General features: G+C 38.4%; 1 protein-coding gene across 2 annotated transcripts in view; it reads left to right on the forward strand.

Annotated features, from left to right (window-relative positions):
- Positions 1-18,443, forward strand: part of LOC127353215 (contactin-1a) — a 63,636-nt gene that overhangs the window by 19,668 nt on the left and 25,525 nt on the right. For both annotated transcript variants that reach the window (XM_051382290.1, XM_051382291.1), the window contains exons 2-3: positions 13,299-13,429; positions 15,325-15,363. In XM_051382290.1, coding sequence (XP_051238250.1) covers positions 13,375-13,429; positions 15,325-15,363 — 94 coding nt within the window. In that variant the 5' untranslated portion in view covers positions 13,299-13,374. The remainder of the gene's footprint in view (positions 1-13,298; positions 13,430-15,324; positions 15,364-18,443) is intronic.

The following is an 18,443-nucleotide window of genomic DNA, read 5'->3' on the forward strand; positions in this document are numbered from 1 at the left end:
TATATATCTATGTGGGAATTACAATGGTTTAAAGGAGCAACAATCTGTGTCGGTGTCAGTTGGTCAATTAATTTTGACTAAAAAAATGATAAATTATCAAAGATAATAAAAACTTAAAAAAAACAAAACTAATATAAGTTAATTAAAGTTCCTTGGGGCACCACCTTTGAAGAAGGGAAATGATAACCAATGACGGATTGTTTCAGTCCTATAAAATACACTAAACTATTAATTTCACCAAAAACTGAACATATCAATAGTTGTAAGTTAAAGGATTTGGAGTTCAAGAGGTTGCCATCAATCATTCTTGTGCGACATTAAACAGGCCAGCATGTACGTACAATGGAAGCAAAAACACAAAATATACACTAATTAAAAACCGACAACCAAAGACAATAGAATGTGTGTTTGCGTGTGTATATGTGAAGTTGTGCATGTGGTTGCGCGCCAGAAAGAATATCTGTTTCTTTGTTCGGACCGTATTCAGCTGAACACGATACACGTGTTGGTCAGAAAGAAAGGGAAAATGTAAAGTAAGAGGTTTGTGTTTCTTCTTCGCCTGTGTGGTTGTGTTTACAGGCCAAATTCAAGGCGTATATATGTGTGTGATCTTGGTTTCATGATGCCAATCTAAAACACTGTCTGTGTGGTGAATACATTTAACATCACCTCAGTGGAGCAGAGAACTAGCGTTACACAGTTACCTAACATTAACCGTAACAAGATCACACATTAAAAAATATCAGCTTCTTGCATGTTGCACTTTATAATAATAATAATTCAACTAATTGTGCAGCCCTAGCTGGTTTGCTTTGTGCGTTGTTTCCTTGCAGAGTTGGCAGTTAGTCGCTGAGATGCTTGTCACTCCTTGTCGATCCCAGTGATCCCAACTTCTACTTGCACTAGCTCAGAGCTAAAGAAACACAAGAGGGTGTTTGTGCGAGTAAAACCAGTTAAACACAGTCAACAACTGTATTTTAGAAGGAAAGAACAATCAGTGTAAGATGGCAGACCCCCAAATCTCTGTAGAAAGTCTGTTTAAGTACAGCAAATGCTCCATAAGAGCTATAAACAACATCATTGAATATGTATTTCTGTTCTTCCTTTCACGCATTCAGTCTCCTCATTATACTGCTGACATTCAACGCCACATCAAATGTGATCACAGGGAGCAGAAACCAGGGCACAGCAGATTATAGACAGCTGAAAGACTCACCACAAATGAGGCTCACTCATTCTTTCCATCAGTGTTAAATAGTTACATCTATATGTTATCACCAGATCTAGTTCAAAACATATTTGCAGTTAATTCTTAATCTTTGCTTTAATCAGTTGGTGTAAAAGGTGGGTAGAATTTAATGATTAACTAATTTGCACAATTAGATGCACGATCAGTCGGCTGCTGATCATAAATTGCTAATAAATACGCTAAATAGATGGATTGGATGATTTTTAATTTCACTGATTATGATCACATTCGGCAACAGAAAGCCCAGTTGACAATGGAAAACTCCATCAAGTGTGATATTGGATTTTTCCTGCTTATTCTTTCTGTGCACACAAAATAATCTTTGTTATTCATTCTTTTCTGCAAGCTGTACGCAGTTTCTCCATGCTGAATGGTGCATAAGGCATTTAAAAAATGTACATATTGTAATTTGCCAAGACAAATATTGGCACATCTTGTCCAATAGTTTGTATGCAGCTATTTAGCGATAGAGTGTAAGTTGCTTGTATAAGTGCATTTAGTCTCCTTTGCAAACTGAAACAAACACTGATGACTACCTGTAAATGCTATTTTTGTCTGTTGTGGTCAGAGTGGTATTGGGAAACACAAAACTCACACAAACTCTACAGCATTTACCCAGTCTCGATGTACTGCAGCTCTGTAACATAGACAGAAGGAAGCAAATGATCCTCTTATTCCTGTCAGCGGTAGGATTGTGCTGAGTCAAAAGTCTTGGGTAAATCACATTGGAAGAAAAAAGCCAGAGCAATGAAGCCAGCCAGACACAGGCCTTATGCTCTGCCATGGCACTCTGTGCCCTGCTCCACACGCTGTATGCTTCTGAGAGATTTGCATTGGTTTTGATTAGCCAGGGAGCTCATGGTTTATGTATAGTAGTGGAGTGTTTGCTGAAAGGAAGAAATTGTACTTCTTGCTATTTTGCACAATTCTCCTGACTTTTTAGTGTCCTGTCTGGCTGATCTAAATCGGAGCCATTAGATTGGATTTGGTCTCAAGCATCATCTGCAGCTCTCTTGACCTGGTCCATTAGTTCTAATGACTTGAAGGTTAAGTGCATACATTTAGATACCCAATTTCATCACGTACATTTTAGTACAAAATGACTTATATGACTTTATCTGCTTTCAGCACTGAAACACACTCCTCCTGCCACTCGCTCTCCATAATCCCTTTTATTTTCCGTTATCACTTATGTAAGTTGAATGACCCACAAAGTGAATGTTACTTACAGCCTTAGATAATAGAAATTATCTTCCTTTAACTGTATTCTTCAGCCCTGTCTGTGCCATTCACAGTCCCTGATATAGTTTAAAGGTTCAGTGTGTAGGATTTAATGCCATCCAGCAGTGTAGTAGCAGATCACACTCCCTCGTTTCACCATCTCTTTCCAAGCACTACAGTGGCAGCAAAACTCACGAAAAACAGATAGGAAAAATAAATAGAGCCAGTGTTTGGTTTGTAACTTCTAGGCTACTGTAGAAACATAGGGGTTCAACATGGTAGAGTCCATTGAAGGCAACCCATGGAAGTCTCATTAAAAGGTGACAAAAACATAACAATTAATCTAGACTGGTGGTTATTCACTAATGAAAACATAATTATACATATTATATTCCATTTCCGCCAATAGAGCCCCCTAAATGCTACACACTGGACGTTTAAGGCAGTAGGAATAAATCAAGATCAACTCAGATGTATTTTCTTCCCCTAGGGTGTCAGCTGGACATAAATTGCCCAGTAAGATAGATGGTAATAGGGTATCTATAAAGATTTGGGACCTCTGCATGATTAAACACTTTGAAATCCAATAATTTTAATCAATCCATTGCTTTAAGTTTTGTTGCCTCAGCACAAAGGCTTTTTTTGGTTTCTTTTTCACCTAATCACACAGTTTATCATGTTGTCAGATCTGGCTACAAGCAATACCAAATCATTGCTGCTCGATGGCTGTTGTATGCGCTAATACAGACCCAAAGCTTACTGAAAATCAGCCAAGTTTTTTCCTGTACTCTCTTAAATCTGCTTGTCCCCTATACTTAATCCCTGCAACACTCAGCATTTTCTCAGTTAATGCAACCCAAAGGTACTATGTGATTATTTGTATAGTGGCAGCTGACTCCTGTTTTCAATACAAACCAGACTTAAGCACTTAAACTTTGTGTTACCACACAGGCTATGGAGTATAAAATGTACAACTGGGAGTATCTGAATAATATATCTCCATTTTGCTTTGACCACAAATAGCTCAAGAGGAGACATTTGAGGTTCAGTGTCTTGTTTAATCGCTATTGATTACTTAGTTTAGCCTTTCTCTGTCTCTCAACTTTACTTCCCTGCTAGAAAGTGGTAGACATGACCCTTCAGGCAAAAAGTCAGCCCTCTAAACTTTTGAAAACTTAACTGTCAGTAGAAAATGTTTTAGTTGTAATTGTAGCCCAGCTCCAGCTACCTGGATATAAGTCATATGTCAGTCAATATATAATGTTTGCATGCAGTAAATGTATAATATAATATAAACATTGATAATGATAATGATCCCCTTCTAAGAATTGTGATCAAGCTATTTAGTGAATCAGACATTTTATAAACATGTCCACTGTAATGGAGATTCTATTTCCAAACTACCTCAACATTTTTTATACACAGATACCAATGCCATAAACTAAGCTAGTCATAATCTGTATTATTTTTGGCTAAATTATAGATCTTTTCAAAAAATAATACAATGTTTTTAGTTATAGATTGAACAACTGAACATAACTTAAAATATAAGCATTATCTTGCTTTACAACAATGTTTGATGTTAACAAACCCAAAAACAAAGAAACAAATTAAAACATTATTAACTTAGAATTAGTGATTATCTATCTTTTGTTTTACATTATAATGGTCAGGTGGCTTTGGTTTACCTTTTGGTGACAGATTGTACCTTTAACAACTGGAAGCTCTGAGATATTCATTCTTTGATAAAAGGAAGTAAAAGTAGATATAACCCTACTTCTAGTCAAGGAGAGAAGATAAATGAACTTCAAAGAAGAGTTCTATCGTTGGCTTTCTTTTGTAAGCTAAATAGAATAGGAGAACAGAAATACAAAAGGAAAATGAGCTTCAAAATTTGCTTCTGACTGGGAGTTATTATATTATATTATATATTATATCAACTTTCATGTTAGCAATCCACATAAAAACTGCAGCCTTTCATGTCTTATCGTCACTTTGTTGGTCTTCAGCATCTTTTCTAGAAGAAAAAATGCCTTGTCTGCAACAGTAGTGGGGATGATGATTATGACATTGGCCCGCAGCCAGGCTAATGATGAGAGTGAACGCGGGATGGAGGGGTAGGGTTAAAGTTGGGGTGTTGGGAGCGAGTGGGGCGTTACTTGTGACATTGTGTGTGTCTGTGTGCGTTCTTGTTGTATTTTTTGTGCTGGTGTCTTACTTGCATTTGTGTGTGGGAGGGCTTAAAAGATTAAACCTCAGCCTGGCCACAGTGACGAGAGACGACCCCTCTGTGGAGCGCTCTCACTGCGGGGAGGCTTCTTCAGTGGCGTCCCATTTGCATGGCTCCCTGTCCTGCTCTGGGAATTAGCCTTTTCTTTTCTCATCGTCCCTCCCTCCCTCCTCTCTACACCTTGAAGAGAGTGCTTCCATCCAGCAGCCTTGCTTGTTTCTGAGGCAGACAATGGAGCTGAGTATTTAGGACACTTGGCAGGGTAGGCATGTTGGAGGGGATGGGGACACGGGTTGCTAAGTAGCTCATCTTGTCACATAGCCACTGGCATGATAGCTCTCTACAGCAAGGTAAGCACGGAGCAGAGTCACACCACACACACTCCATGCCCTGATTGTTTTGCTGTGTGTTTCTCATAGCTTTGTGTTGTGATATAATAGGCAACCTACTCCTCTCTTGACCATAGATGTATGTGGCTTTAAATTATGATTACATTCAGTTTTGTCAAGTTAATCTGTTGCACAATAATGGATTCACACCCTCTAATCCAATATCGGGATGAATAGGAAATGTTGTGGGGAAAATTTGACTAAGATTAATCTTTCTGTTGTTTACCATTTATTGCAGCTACCCAATGCAGAATACTTTGTGTTCACTCTTGAGACCTTTCTTTGTGCCTTCTGAAGATATTGATTGTTTTCTCAGTATACTTCCCTGCCCTAATTGCAATATACAGACTCTTTATCTGTATCTGTACAGCTTTGCTATCAAGTGTTAGCAGCACTCTGTCACTTAGCAATTACAGTTATTTACAGCAGGGTGTATGGCCATTAGTAAAAGAATGTCACTGCTCTCCTATAGAAACCTCTCAGCCAATATCTTTATTGGACAGATGTGGCATGAAGTAATTAAGCTAAGCACTCTCTCTTCATAGAGTGCAAGTCTCCTCTGACCTTTGCCTGTATGGCACAATTTATCATAAAAGATGTGACATCTCTCACTTTCCATACTTGGAAGCGCATAGTATTTCTAATCTGGTGGCTTTCTCTTGAGTATTATCCTGCCATAGAACGTATCACACTCTTATGTGGTTGTTGCACTGAAAGGTCAACATTTCTGTGTTATGCATAATTAGCTTAACATAAAACAAACTGCAAATCTATTTTATGTTTGTGAAAGAGATTTCAGTGTTGTATGTAAACAACAATGGTAACATCAGACAAAAGAGGCCAATCCTACTTGTTGTTACCTAAGCTGTTCTAAGATTCAGTCCTTTTGCCATGGTACCTTTGATAGCAATTCTAACATTATAAAGGCCAATTGGGAATTTGTTTAATATACCAAATTTAATATAAGATAATCTTCATAGGTTCAACAGACCACAGGTCACACTGTCTTATTCTTTCCAAAAGAAATTGGCATTTCTTTGCTTTCATGTTGGTTGTAACTATCCTGGAAGAGTACTTGACATTAAGATGTGTAACTTCAAGCAGAGAGACTGAGAATCAATTTGAAAAAGCCTATATGAATAGATATTTGATAGATAGCTTTGGCAACAACGTGTTTTTATTTATGCCAATAAAGCCCTGTGAATTGGCAAAGGTAGATCCCACTTTCAGATATTTTACTTTTTTTATTTCCAATTTACTTATACTTACTCATAAGTATACTAAGTGTTATTTTTTGCATATCTACATTAAACATCTGCATACATCTGCATCATTTTATTAACTTTTCTAAATTTTTCCTACCATTTTTGAAAATACTTGTCTCATCTCATGTCACATGACTCATATGAAGTAGCTGAAATGGACGGTCAGATAAATCAAGAGGCCTATCTCTGCAGTGTGATTCAGCCAATAAGCCGCTACAGAAACAGACAAAGCACAGGTGTTAATCATCACTTTGGAAGCGGATACTCACTTGTGAAAGCTAAATTATCAGCTGTCATTCCGTGTTCTTGGTTTGTCACTCACGGTAAAGCACAGCGTGAAATGATGGCTTCCTTGTTGCTTGACAGTGAACAAACTCACGCTGTGACATCAAAGGCAGAAGTTGTAGTACATTTTTTATTATTCAAGTCACGTGTTTGCTGTTGCGCTTCTACATTCGTTTTCAGACACTACCTGATCTGAGGTTAATGTAATTTATACAGCAGTCCAGCTCCAGATTTCATGGACTGAATGTCTGGTGTCATTGATATTCAGGTCAGCTGAGGTAGCTGAGTCTATGTGGCCCTGGGGGGCATTGTGTTGACTGCAGGGGTTGGGATAAATAGCTTACATTAGTATGACTTCTATTGGGTGAGAGAGGGAGAGAGAGAGAGGATGAGGTAAGGAGGGGGGGGGGGAGAGACAGTGACACAGTGAATGAGCCTTGACTGGATCATGTGCAGATTGATTACATCATGAATAGTCCTGTACTTCATCCTGAGTCTGTTCTCCGGATTTAGGAGGTACTGATTGGTACTGAACAGATACTGATTTTGCAGTAGACAGACAACAATAACTGCAGTTCAATGCAATTTGTTTATTAGATTGCACACAACATGACGAGAACCTGAAAAATGAATACAGACTTGAATTCAAACCTCACTAACACAGTTGTACCAAAAATTGCCAAAACATATGGCTGACAGTACCATTCCTTTATCCATTAAATAATAATTAATTATTGGACATGTAAAAGAACAAGATGAACAGCTGGCCCTGCTGAAAATAAAACTTTAGATGACTCTGCTGTTTAATCCTAGATTGCTCAAAGGAAAAAGTGGAAAGTGAATTCAGACTGCAGAAGACATCAAACTGTGACAATGTGAAATATAAAGTTATTTTTTATATTAGGTGTTCAAGCAGTTCTTGATTAGCAACAGGGAGCCTGTGCAGCTCAAAGTACGTAGAGAGCATCTTTTTCTGCAGGTGTTGTTGTGTGTGTGTCTTTGTGTTACTGCTTTATCTGCTGTGTAATAGGCTTGGATAGCCTGTGTCTGTATCCGTTATTTAATTGAAACATTCAGTTGGTCTTCTGGGGCATATAAACCTATTTGTCTGTAGCCGAGTCCAGTCTCATTTCCAACACAGATTCTGTATAGAAGGTGTGCATCTTTCAGAGCTGGGGTTGACGAGACACACAAACTGTCTATGGCTCAGTTTTGGAATCAAAATCGATGATTTTGTCATAAATAATTCATTGGTTAGACTAAATGTATCACTACTGCTTTGTGGTAAAATAACAATGATTCAGCGTAAAAATCAAAGGGCTCACAGCTAGTGTTTCATTTCGGGATTTATGTATAAACACAGCATGTAGTCATATCAGGTGTTTGATCTCATCAGATGTGAGAAGATTTGTGCTGTTTTCTATTTCTTGCTTTCTTCATTTAAGAGAAACACATGTCAAACTTCATTTCTAAAGTTAGCATTTTGATAGTAAACCTCACACACTTTGACTTTTTACACTGTGCTATATATGTTATGAAGAAACATGTTACAAAACTAGGGAGATAATGTGACACCATGGTAGATATTTGTTTCTAAAATTAGAGAAACCTGACGAAAGAGCCGTGCTTGTGGCTGGTAAACTGGCTTAAAATGTGCTTACTATCTGAATTCTTGATGGAAAAATCGAAAGATCAAACTTCCCAGCTGCTTCCACCAGTGGACCATCTTGGTTACACTGTGCTGCTGAGAGGCATGTTGGTCTGTAATTTCATGAATGAATCAGAAAAACAGCAACTGTTCTCAGCAGGCTCGGGATAAATAAAGCTAAAATGAGATTGAACTGAGATTGAACAGTAATGCCCCTTAAACCATGAAGTCACAGCTGCCTCTCGCTAAGGATGTCAGACCCAATGTCTGACTGTTTCATCTTAATTTAATCTGGATCAATATTCCTCTCCATGTCTCACTTGTTTTTTCCCAGTTGCATTTGGTGATGCCACAAAATCATATCTGCTGTATGACAAAATGTGATTTTAGGATGAGCTGTTATCAGACGCCATATCAATATTGTATTACACCTCTCATGCCTCAGTAGAAGTGGTAATACACTGCCCAGTGGGGGAGTGGTGATATGAAAGAAAACATGGACTGGACTACATTAACCAGTAGATCATCTTTCAATGTTTAAGGAATAGTTCAACATTTTGGGAAACATTTGCTTTGTTGCTGAGAGTTAGATTACAAGATTTATATTACTTTCACATAATTGGCTAAATATGAAGCTATAGCCATCAGACTTGGTTTAGCTTAGCACAAAGACTGGAAACAGGGGGGAACAGTTAGCCTGGCTCTGTCCAACCATAACAAGATCTGTCTTCCAGCACCTGTGTCTTTGTCAAATGAGATACAGAATGTCAATTAGTAGAACCCTAGAGACCAGCCAGCCTGGCTGTTTCCCTTTTTCTTTCCAGTTTTTATGCTATAAGCCATGCTTCAGCTTCATATTTACTGTACAGACATAAAAGTGGAATCAGTCTAACTCTCGGCAAGACAGCAAACAAGTGTATTTACCAAAATGTCAAAATATTTCTTTAATATACAATAACAGTATATTGTTTATGTAGTGAAAATGAAACTGGCACATTATCGGCTGGTTTTCATGTGACATTTTAATACTGTAGAAATCTAAGTGTTTTTATTTTTAATTTCGGACAAAGCAATCTATCACAATTCATAATGTTCCATGTGAAATCCCACAAATCAATAATAATAATGGACAGTAAACGACATGAGGATATTGTCCCTGTGGTAAAATGGTTCACATAAAAGAGCAAACGTTTATTAACATTGATTTTCTTGATTCATTGTTTTTTCTATTAAATGTCAGAAAATAATAAAAATAAATATTTGAATTACTTGTTTTATCCAACAAACAGTTAAAAACTGTTTACGATGATATAAAACAGAGCACTGTGTGCCTTTACTTTTAGAAATGTTTGCATCCATGTGGAAATCAGACCTGACTTGGAGGCTGCAGCAGCTCACACTTTGTCTAAGCAGTACTCATTTTCCCATCTTCAACTGATTAAGACCAATCCAGCTTTAACCCCATCCTGGATCCCCCTGGCAGGATTACTGCAAATCTGCTGTTAATGACAGTATTTGTGGTGTTTGCGTTGATTGTGTTTGTGTGCGTAACGAGCGATGGTGGTTGGCAGGGGGGTGGGGTTGTTGGAGCAACATCTTGTTTTTGAAGTCCTCCACCCTGCCCTCTTTTCTCTCTGGTTCTCCTCCCCCACGTCACTGGATCTGCCCCGACCGATAAAGGAAAACATTCCTATAAAGTTACCCACTTGATTATGCAGCACACATCAGGCCGAGCACAAAGAAGGAGGGGTTTCACTCACGCTCACTTAGCCTATAGCACCCTTCGGGGGTTGTGGGGTCATGATAAAAAGCACAAATGACAGTATTGGTCATTGGAGTGCAGCAGTAAAATCTCAAAATCTGCCTCCAGCAGCCTCTACTCGTTGTTATATAATTTCTAGGCAATAAGGTTGAGAATCCTAAGGGGAGTAAAGGGAGAGAGAAAGAGATTGAAATTCAGCGAGCAAAGCAAAGCTGGGAAAGGGGGGAAAAAAATCAACAAGAAAAAACACCAAAATCAAACCACAAGCAGTAATAGCTCTGGCAACGTCTTGGGTGTGATTTATGGGGGAGAAGAAATGGCCTTGTTTGAGGGCTGTCACGTCTGGGTCTTGTGATTTACTGTGATGGCTGGGGCTCTCTCATCACGTGCATTCAGGCTGCTAGATAGGACAGGAGAGGTAGGAGGCCCCATTAATACTGATTATAAGAGCATGCTTCCTTTCTGTGTGCTGCTGGTCTGATGTTTTTTTCCCCAGTATATCAATTCAGTGACAGTTCTTAATGGGATAGATTGGACTGCTTCTTTCACTATGTACTGTTATACTGTAATGAGGTTCCTTGTCGTCTACCCTAATATCTTAAGTACATCTATTAAGATCATTTATGATTTATGAGTTACAGAAATTATACACACGGTTGCATTAAAGCTGTTGAGTGAACTTGATGGAGAGAGGGAAAGAATGAGAGAGCTTTAATAAACTTCAGTACTTTAGTACTTACTTCAAGGGATGAATGTCTTTAATAGATGAGCAGAGCTCCCCATGTCTTTGTTCCACAACAGCAGTGTTGTTCCAGATTAAAATGAGTGTTTGCATAGTTTCATTGCTGGTCACAAAAGGCCCCCCGCAGCACACAAACTGCTCCTTCTGAAAGGTGTTGCTAGGATACAGGCCAGCGTGAAGATGAAATCTCCTCTGTATTGCTTTCCTGCAGCTGTACAGCTCGGACATTATGTCCAACTTATTGTGCATGTGTTACGTTGTACAGTGTATCTGCACATTTGTCTTAATTCATATCTGTGTGTGTTTCCATGTGTGTGTTTGTCTGTCTAGTTGTACAGTGGCATATTACACGGACACTCTTTTATCATAATCCATTTTCTGTAATAAGACTCCATTTGTCTGGTGAGCGCTGAGATCTCAATCCTGCTGTCACACCTCCGAGTCTCCGCCAGCTGACACCTCAGGCTGTGCAAAAAAGAATCAATAGTGTCTGCCTCATGTTCAATTACACTCTAATCAACACACACCAGTCCAGCACGACCTGTGAATGAATGGAAATATCTGATGATATTGAACTGATGCTCAGCACTGTGATACCAGTAAATGAATATATTAAGGTGTTACATTTGTTTTGACAGTGTTTGGCGAAAGACAGTGCAGGTTGTCAAGCACTAAACTGGCATTCAAAGCAGAACTGACGAGATAAGCATCTGGGTGTGCTAATGTTCCAGTCGGGTGCATTAAACCATTGCAGAAGAAGAGGCTGCAACAAGATGATGTGATTAAATGAGTGACAGTCAAATATCAAATGGTGGAAAAGTTTGTAGATTGCCATTCGTTTTTTTTTTTTTTTTAAAGACTTTTTTAGATTTTTTAGATTTGTTTTTTATGTGTGTTTGTTTTTTTGTTAGTTAATGTGTCTGAATGATTAGGGATGGGTCTTGAAAATGCTCAGACACAAAAATAAAATCTTAATTCATAAATGAATTAATTAATTCGGTTCTAGATAAGGTTTGGGTAAAGTTTTTTGTGTGTGTTACACTTGGAAGGGGAGGGTGAAGCAAGGGGGTTGCAATCTGTACCTTCATCACTAGATGCCACTGAATCCTTACATGCTGGACCTTTTAGGTTTAACTTGGTCCTTGGTCCACCTTAAGAGACATTCATCTTGAAAATGCCACATCCGCATTCACCCACATGTACTGCATGTTAAAGGTTTTTTATCTAGATTTTTTATTTTGATCAATAGTTTCAGACTCTTCTGTTACAGTATATAAGCTGAAATAGTAACATTTATCTCAGTCTGTGCATCTTTACCTGTAGGGGACCTCTGCTATGTTAAGTAAAACTTATTATTCTAAACACATTTTCAGTCTGATCTAAATTAGAATACGAATCATATGAACAACATATTACAACATATTAAGGAGTACAATTTAAAATCAGATATTCTCAACCATTATGGAGAAATGATCATTCTTCCTCTGGTCTCTGTCAGCTGTTGCTTTTCATATTGTGTTACTGGGCATGAGGCTGAGAGGTGGTGTGATGCTGATGGTTCCTGGTGTGGTGTTAACATCTTGGGGGCAGTTAGTGCGCAGAGGGATGAGTGCTCAGCTAAACCATTGCTCAGTGTTTCTTCTGGCTACTGTCCAAGTGTCAATCATCAGGCATCAACCTATCAAGGAGCCTTTGCCTTGGAGGCTGACATGAAGCAGAGACACAGTAAAGATGCTGCGACACGGTCTGCTTATGGTCCACAGAAGGCAGGGATTGGCTGGTGAAGCTTGTGCTATGATGCAGGGTTAACTCTAATACATTACACGCACAGTGAGGCTGCCAAATAAGGCAGATGTCTCCTGTATGGACAATATCATACACATAGCGAGATGATTACAATGATAAATTAATAAAAAAAAAAAATAAAATTCCAAACATTTGCTGGTTCCAGCTTCTCTGTGATCAAAATGAGTATTTTAGAGATAATTTATAGTTGTGTACTATTCTGACATTACTTTGAGCTCTGATCACATTCAAAGGATGTTTTTATTATATTTGGACATTTTGTTGACTTGACAATTGATCGATTAATTGAAAAAAACAATCAACAGATGAATCACTAATGACAAAAAAACACACACATTGTAACCACTGGCCTATGGCTTTGCAAATACGAGTGCATTTATGTCTTATTCATGCTAATTCATGTCCTCTTACTTTGGTTTCATGTTGTAAGAAAATATGTTATACATGACAGAATGTCCAACAAGCAAATCCTTCTTTTAGCATAGCATGCTCTTTTCTATCGCTACTGAAGCTAGCAAGTTTGGGCCAGAACAGGTCACAGTTAATTGTGCAACCTCTTTTTCACAGCCATTCTATTATGGTAAATACTCTAACCTGAAGGGCAGTGCAGGTTTTATCACATTTCTGTACATTCCCAGTATTGCTAACAAATAACGAGCTGACTATGTTTTGACAGTCTTTCTATTTTATATCTCTTTCAGGAAAACCAGGGGGTCCCGCTAATGTCCCAGCTGAGCTTCTAGCTGTAACTCCACCAGGCGTCCGCGCTTCAGCATCATGCTGCACGTCACCCTGCTCCTCCATCTCCTGGTCCTCTCCCTGACCCCTGCAGGTCAGAAACACATTCAGTTGAAAGGGAATGGCTAAATTAGTTGACAGAATATGTTGAAAGATGTTTTGAGATACTGTATCACTGCCACATCTCTAAAAATCTTTCCATACAGACTTTTTAATGTGATCTACTTTATATATAACTATTGAATGTTTGCATGACCTTATGAGTTATTACATTTCTCAGCTCAGAGCTACAGCTGAAATAAAAATCTACAACATTTGACACCTAAAATGTTGTAATTAGTTCAGCAGCAGTTTGCTGTCTGAGAATTTTCTTTTCAAACATTGCTGGTGAGCAGCACTCATAAATCAAAAGGACTCATCTTTTACTTGTATACCCTTCATCTTTCAAGTGTCACGATCCAAAAATTCAGTTGTCAAAGATCCATTTGGCACTAACAATCTGCCAGTGCAATGTGTCTCATATACTCATATAATCATATAGCAACTGCAGAAACAGACATACACTTTGATTTGTGCCTCCTACTACAACGCAGGTGCCTGCTAACTGCCAGCTTTAAAGAACATAGTACATATAATGACACTAGCAATGACGTGTGCTTCAGGCAAGAAAATTGTCTACAGTATAGATTCGTGTTAATGTCAGATGCCAAATCAGATATAGATACATTAAAGACAGATACACAACTCTAAACAAAAGCACAAATTCTAGAGAAATCTACAAAGCTTATGTGTCTGATAGGCCTGACTGGGCAATCATGTGCCTTGGAGGGGCTTAGAGAATGCAGGTTTTCATTCCTTTTTTCTGTGATACTGCTGTGCAATCAGCTGTTTTGGAAACAAAGCAAAGTGGTCAGAGAACAGCAGGTCTGAAAATGACCTGTCTAAAAAGATATAACAAAACAGAGGAGATGTGTTCCTATACCTTGGGCTATTCCCACTTGTTTCAGATTTTATTTATTTTTTCACATGAACAAAAGAAAAAGAAAAAAAGGGAGATGGCTTGAATTGGGAATTCTCCTGATTTCACGCTAAATCTTTCTCAAACAGACTCTTATTTAGGAGATTTATCTTTCTTTTTCTCTCCTTTTACAAGATTTTGGCAGCACTTCAGCTGAAACACAGAATATCCTGTTGAAAAATGCGCAATTGGCAGATAAACATGGTGGCACTGCACACATACACAGTGTATAGAGTTCACCCACACAAGACTGAGCTGTATGGCTGCTCTATCTAAACAGACAGCAGCCAACCAACTGACTCGGGTCATTATTGTGGGGAGTGAACATTGGCTTGACATTTTTGTTTAGCCCCAACAAGAATAAAGTTTGATGGTTAATGTGACATTAATGCTGACAGCCGAACAAAAGTCAAGCGCACACAACTTACAGTACAGTATAGAGTGTGTTTACTATAGTTCAGATGGCCCATCGTAAGGCTTATTCAACAACATAGAGTATACAAAAGAGTGACAGCTAGGATTATTGCTTAATCATCAGGATTGTTTATTGATATCCCATCTGTAAATGATCATTTGAATAGAGAATCAGAGAATAGTTAAACCCACATTCATTCAAGGCCATCGACTAAATTTAGGAGTTTTCTTTTTTATTGTGAAAGACAGGATGTAGTGGATTCCACAGAGATGGCCTTCAGCCAAAGGTAGTCCTTTAGTCCAAAGCGGGCTTTCCAGTCATTCATCACATTCTCAGCAACATGAAAGGGATTCTATCAAAGACCTGCACTACTCTGAAGAAACTTGTATGATGAGGCAGGATTTGTTTTGATCCATATTTCTTCCTGTGAGAAGTGAGAGAAATACACCTGCAGTTGAGGAACACCGGAAGTAATAATGAGTAAATATCATCAGTCTTATGTTTTCGGCATCATGGTTCAGTATGTTGACATAATTTCCTTTGTTAACTGTTACAGATGCATCAGTGCACAAGGAGGTACCTGACTTTTATGGAGGTAAGACTGATTATATTACCGAATAGTCATGGTAGCTTGTTCCAACACTGTAACAGATCTTCCTATACTGTTAACATTAATGGCATTTTTAGTATTGATGAAAATATATGCTTCTTGGTGTTGGCCAGTATTGTACCATGAGACATTCAGCACAAATACACACACACGTTACACATTCTTTCTGTCAAAATAACTCTTGCACAAGAATTGTTGTCCTAAATCCTTGATTTAAAAACACTATTCAAGCTTCTGCACTCTCTTCTACTCATGTGTTAAATACAGTGAAAGCCAAAGAAAAGAGGTATGTCAAATCCGAATGAGTTTCAGTTGTGGTTCTGCCCACTACAACCCCTGAGGTAGACAAACTACAATATCTGCCTGTCAGGATTTGTTAAGGGACAGGCTGTGACAGACGGCTCCCTTTCTCATGGTCCACAATAGCATGGGACAAATGAAAATCTATCTGGAGGTCATTTTTTTCTCCCACTGTTGCTATTTCTGGATCTCTCCAACATGCAAATGTACATTAATCCTAATGGAGATGGTTAAAGCCCAAGACATTGCACTGTACTGTGCAGATGAATATAGGATGATCATTAGAGCTGGAAGCTGTATTAGAGCTTCCCCGCATCATTGACAGAGAAAAATAAAAATGATAACACCCATATAGAAATGTATATGTAGCTTATATATTAATTTGATTATTTTCTATTATTATAAAAATGGTTTAACCCAAAAGAGAACTGTTTAAACGAATGGTTCAACATTTTGGGACGTACGCTTATTAGCTTTCTTGCCAAGAGTTGGATGACAAGATAGATACCACTTTAATATCTGCTGCTTTTCATGTCATGTATGCCAAATATTAAACCTAGCTTAGCTTAGCATAATATAAAGACTGGATAGGGGAATATGGCATGTCTGGCTCCGTCCAAAGATAACAAAATCAGCAAAACAAGCAACTAAAGTGTATGAATGAACAAGTTATATCTAGTTTGTATAATCTGTACAAAAACCAAGTGTATAAACGATGATGGGTTATGTGCCAGACTATTTCTTGGTTGGGCGCAGTCGCTGCGAGGTTGCCAGGCAACCAGCAGAGACTCCAGGAAGTCTCTGTGCACAGCCAAGAAATAGTCCAGAAATAGTCCACATAGTCTTTTCATCTAATACCCTGCAACATATTTCCCAAAATGTCGTAATTTCTTTAAGTCAAGTGTGTTGGCAAAAGGAATATCGAATCCTCCAAGTGCACGTGTGATTTTCAAGGTGCAAGCTTTAAATGTAAAAATACCAATAGAAAGGAGTGGCATTTTCAGACATACTGATCTTTATTCATAAATAATACATTTATAGTACTGATCAATCAGAGTACCCTCTTGTTGTACTATGCAGAGCAGGTTGTCATGTATTGTGATATCAGTGTTTACGGCTTTATCTGTGTAAGATTTGTACCGTGTGTGTTATTCTCTGGGAGAAAAATAAAGTGGAGGCAGACTGTCAGCAAGGAGTAATTTGGAAAAGGGAAGCCTTGCTGATTCGTTGCCTGGGAACAAGTTGTGATGCTGCATGCAGGTTGAATTGTTGATGGATCCAGCCAGGAGAGGAATAATTTTTATCTGGTGGTCTCTCTTTTGTTTGTTTTTTCCCCCTTTCATTCTCTTTCCTTCTCTGTGACTTTTACAGTCTGTGTGCCTGCCCAGAGTGTCTCCTCCCGGACATGTTGACATTATCTCCCCTTGTCTGTAGATATAACACAGCATGATGCAGCAAGGAATGTTTTCAATGCTGCACGCATCAGTCCAATACTCTATAGACTACAGTGTTTAAGGTCAATCAGGACTAGAAAATGCTCGGGCTTTATAATTTTGAATTATTTGCCAAACTTGGACAAAGATGAAGGTGTAGCCCTAGGAGGAGGCAAAGTCGATCCCACACTCCTCAAAGGTCAGAACATTGTGTAGGTGGCCTTCCAGCTGGGACACATTGCTTAACATTCAGCCCATAGCAATGTTAATGCCCAGCATTCTACTGTTAAAGCAAAACTACTCAATATCTGTCTCTTTAGTCCAATCATGTAGCTGTTCCTGAGACAAGTACAGAGGTTTTGTGACATCCATACCATATAATCGCAATATTTACATACATATATTTAATTACAGCTACACTAAAACTTATACATGCATTTTTAATTTACTAAATCAGTACACACTCATTTCCTAATAGAAAGGAAAATTCTATACCCTTAAAGAAAATTCCTTTAAAAACCTTCTGTCAAACGAACCCCAGTTTTCGCTGTTTGCTGGATGGTGGGAGTGTGACACATCAAAGGCCTTGATTGACGGCTTATTTTTTTCCTACCTGCAATTTTAGACTATACGTTTTTTTTAACTCACTGCATACTCTGTTGATATGCATTAACTTTTTATATGCAAATTAGTTTTCATTCTCATTTTTGCTTGGGCAGTAAAGAGTAACACACACACACCTACACACACACACACACACACACACACACACACACACCCACACACACACACACACACACACACACACACACACACACACACACACACACACACACACACACACTCACACACACACACTTTTGTAACTCTCCCTTTTTTCATTTCCATTACATCCTTTTTAATTTTGTAACCTGTCTGCTATAAAGGGGCGAGTTGCTGCTTTGATGTAATTTTACAAAGTTTCTTATTAATTATTGAATTATTTTGTTAATAAATATTTCATGAGTAATATAGTTGGCCTACCCTTTGGTGTGGCTTGGGCGCAAACGTTTGAAAACCACTGCCCTAAAGGCTGAAAGAAAGATGGCATTATTATGTATTCAAATATTGATAGAGACTTCTCAAATCAGCTGTCCAGCAGTACTTTTCAAACACCCATATTTTGCCAAGATATGGTTGGAAACATAACTTCCATGGTAGGTCAGTCCTTAGGCACAACCTTCACAAGCTTTTGAGCATGTGGGTGTATTGGTTTGAGTGCCTGCCAGCAGTGTATTTAAATGTTTCAGTACCTCTGAAAATTAGAGCTGCAACGATTAGTCGATAAAGAGA

This window comes from Dicentrarchus labrax, unplaced genomic scaffold (assembly GCF_905237075.1).
Source record: "Dicentrarchus labrax unplaced genomic scaffold, dlabrax2021, whole genome shotgun sequence".
NCBI lineage: Eukaryota > Metazoa > Chordata > Actinopteri > Moronidae > Dicentrarchus > Dicentrarchus labrax.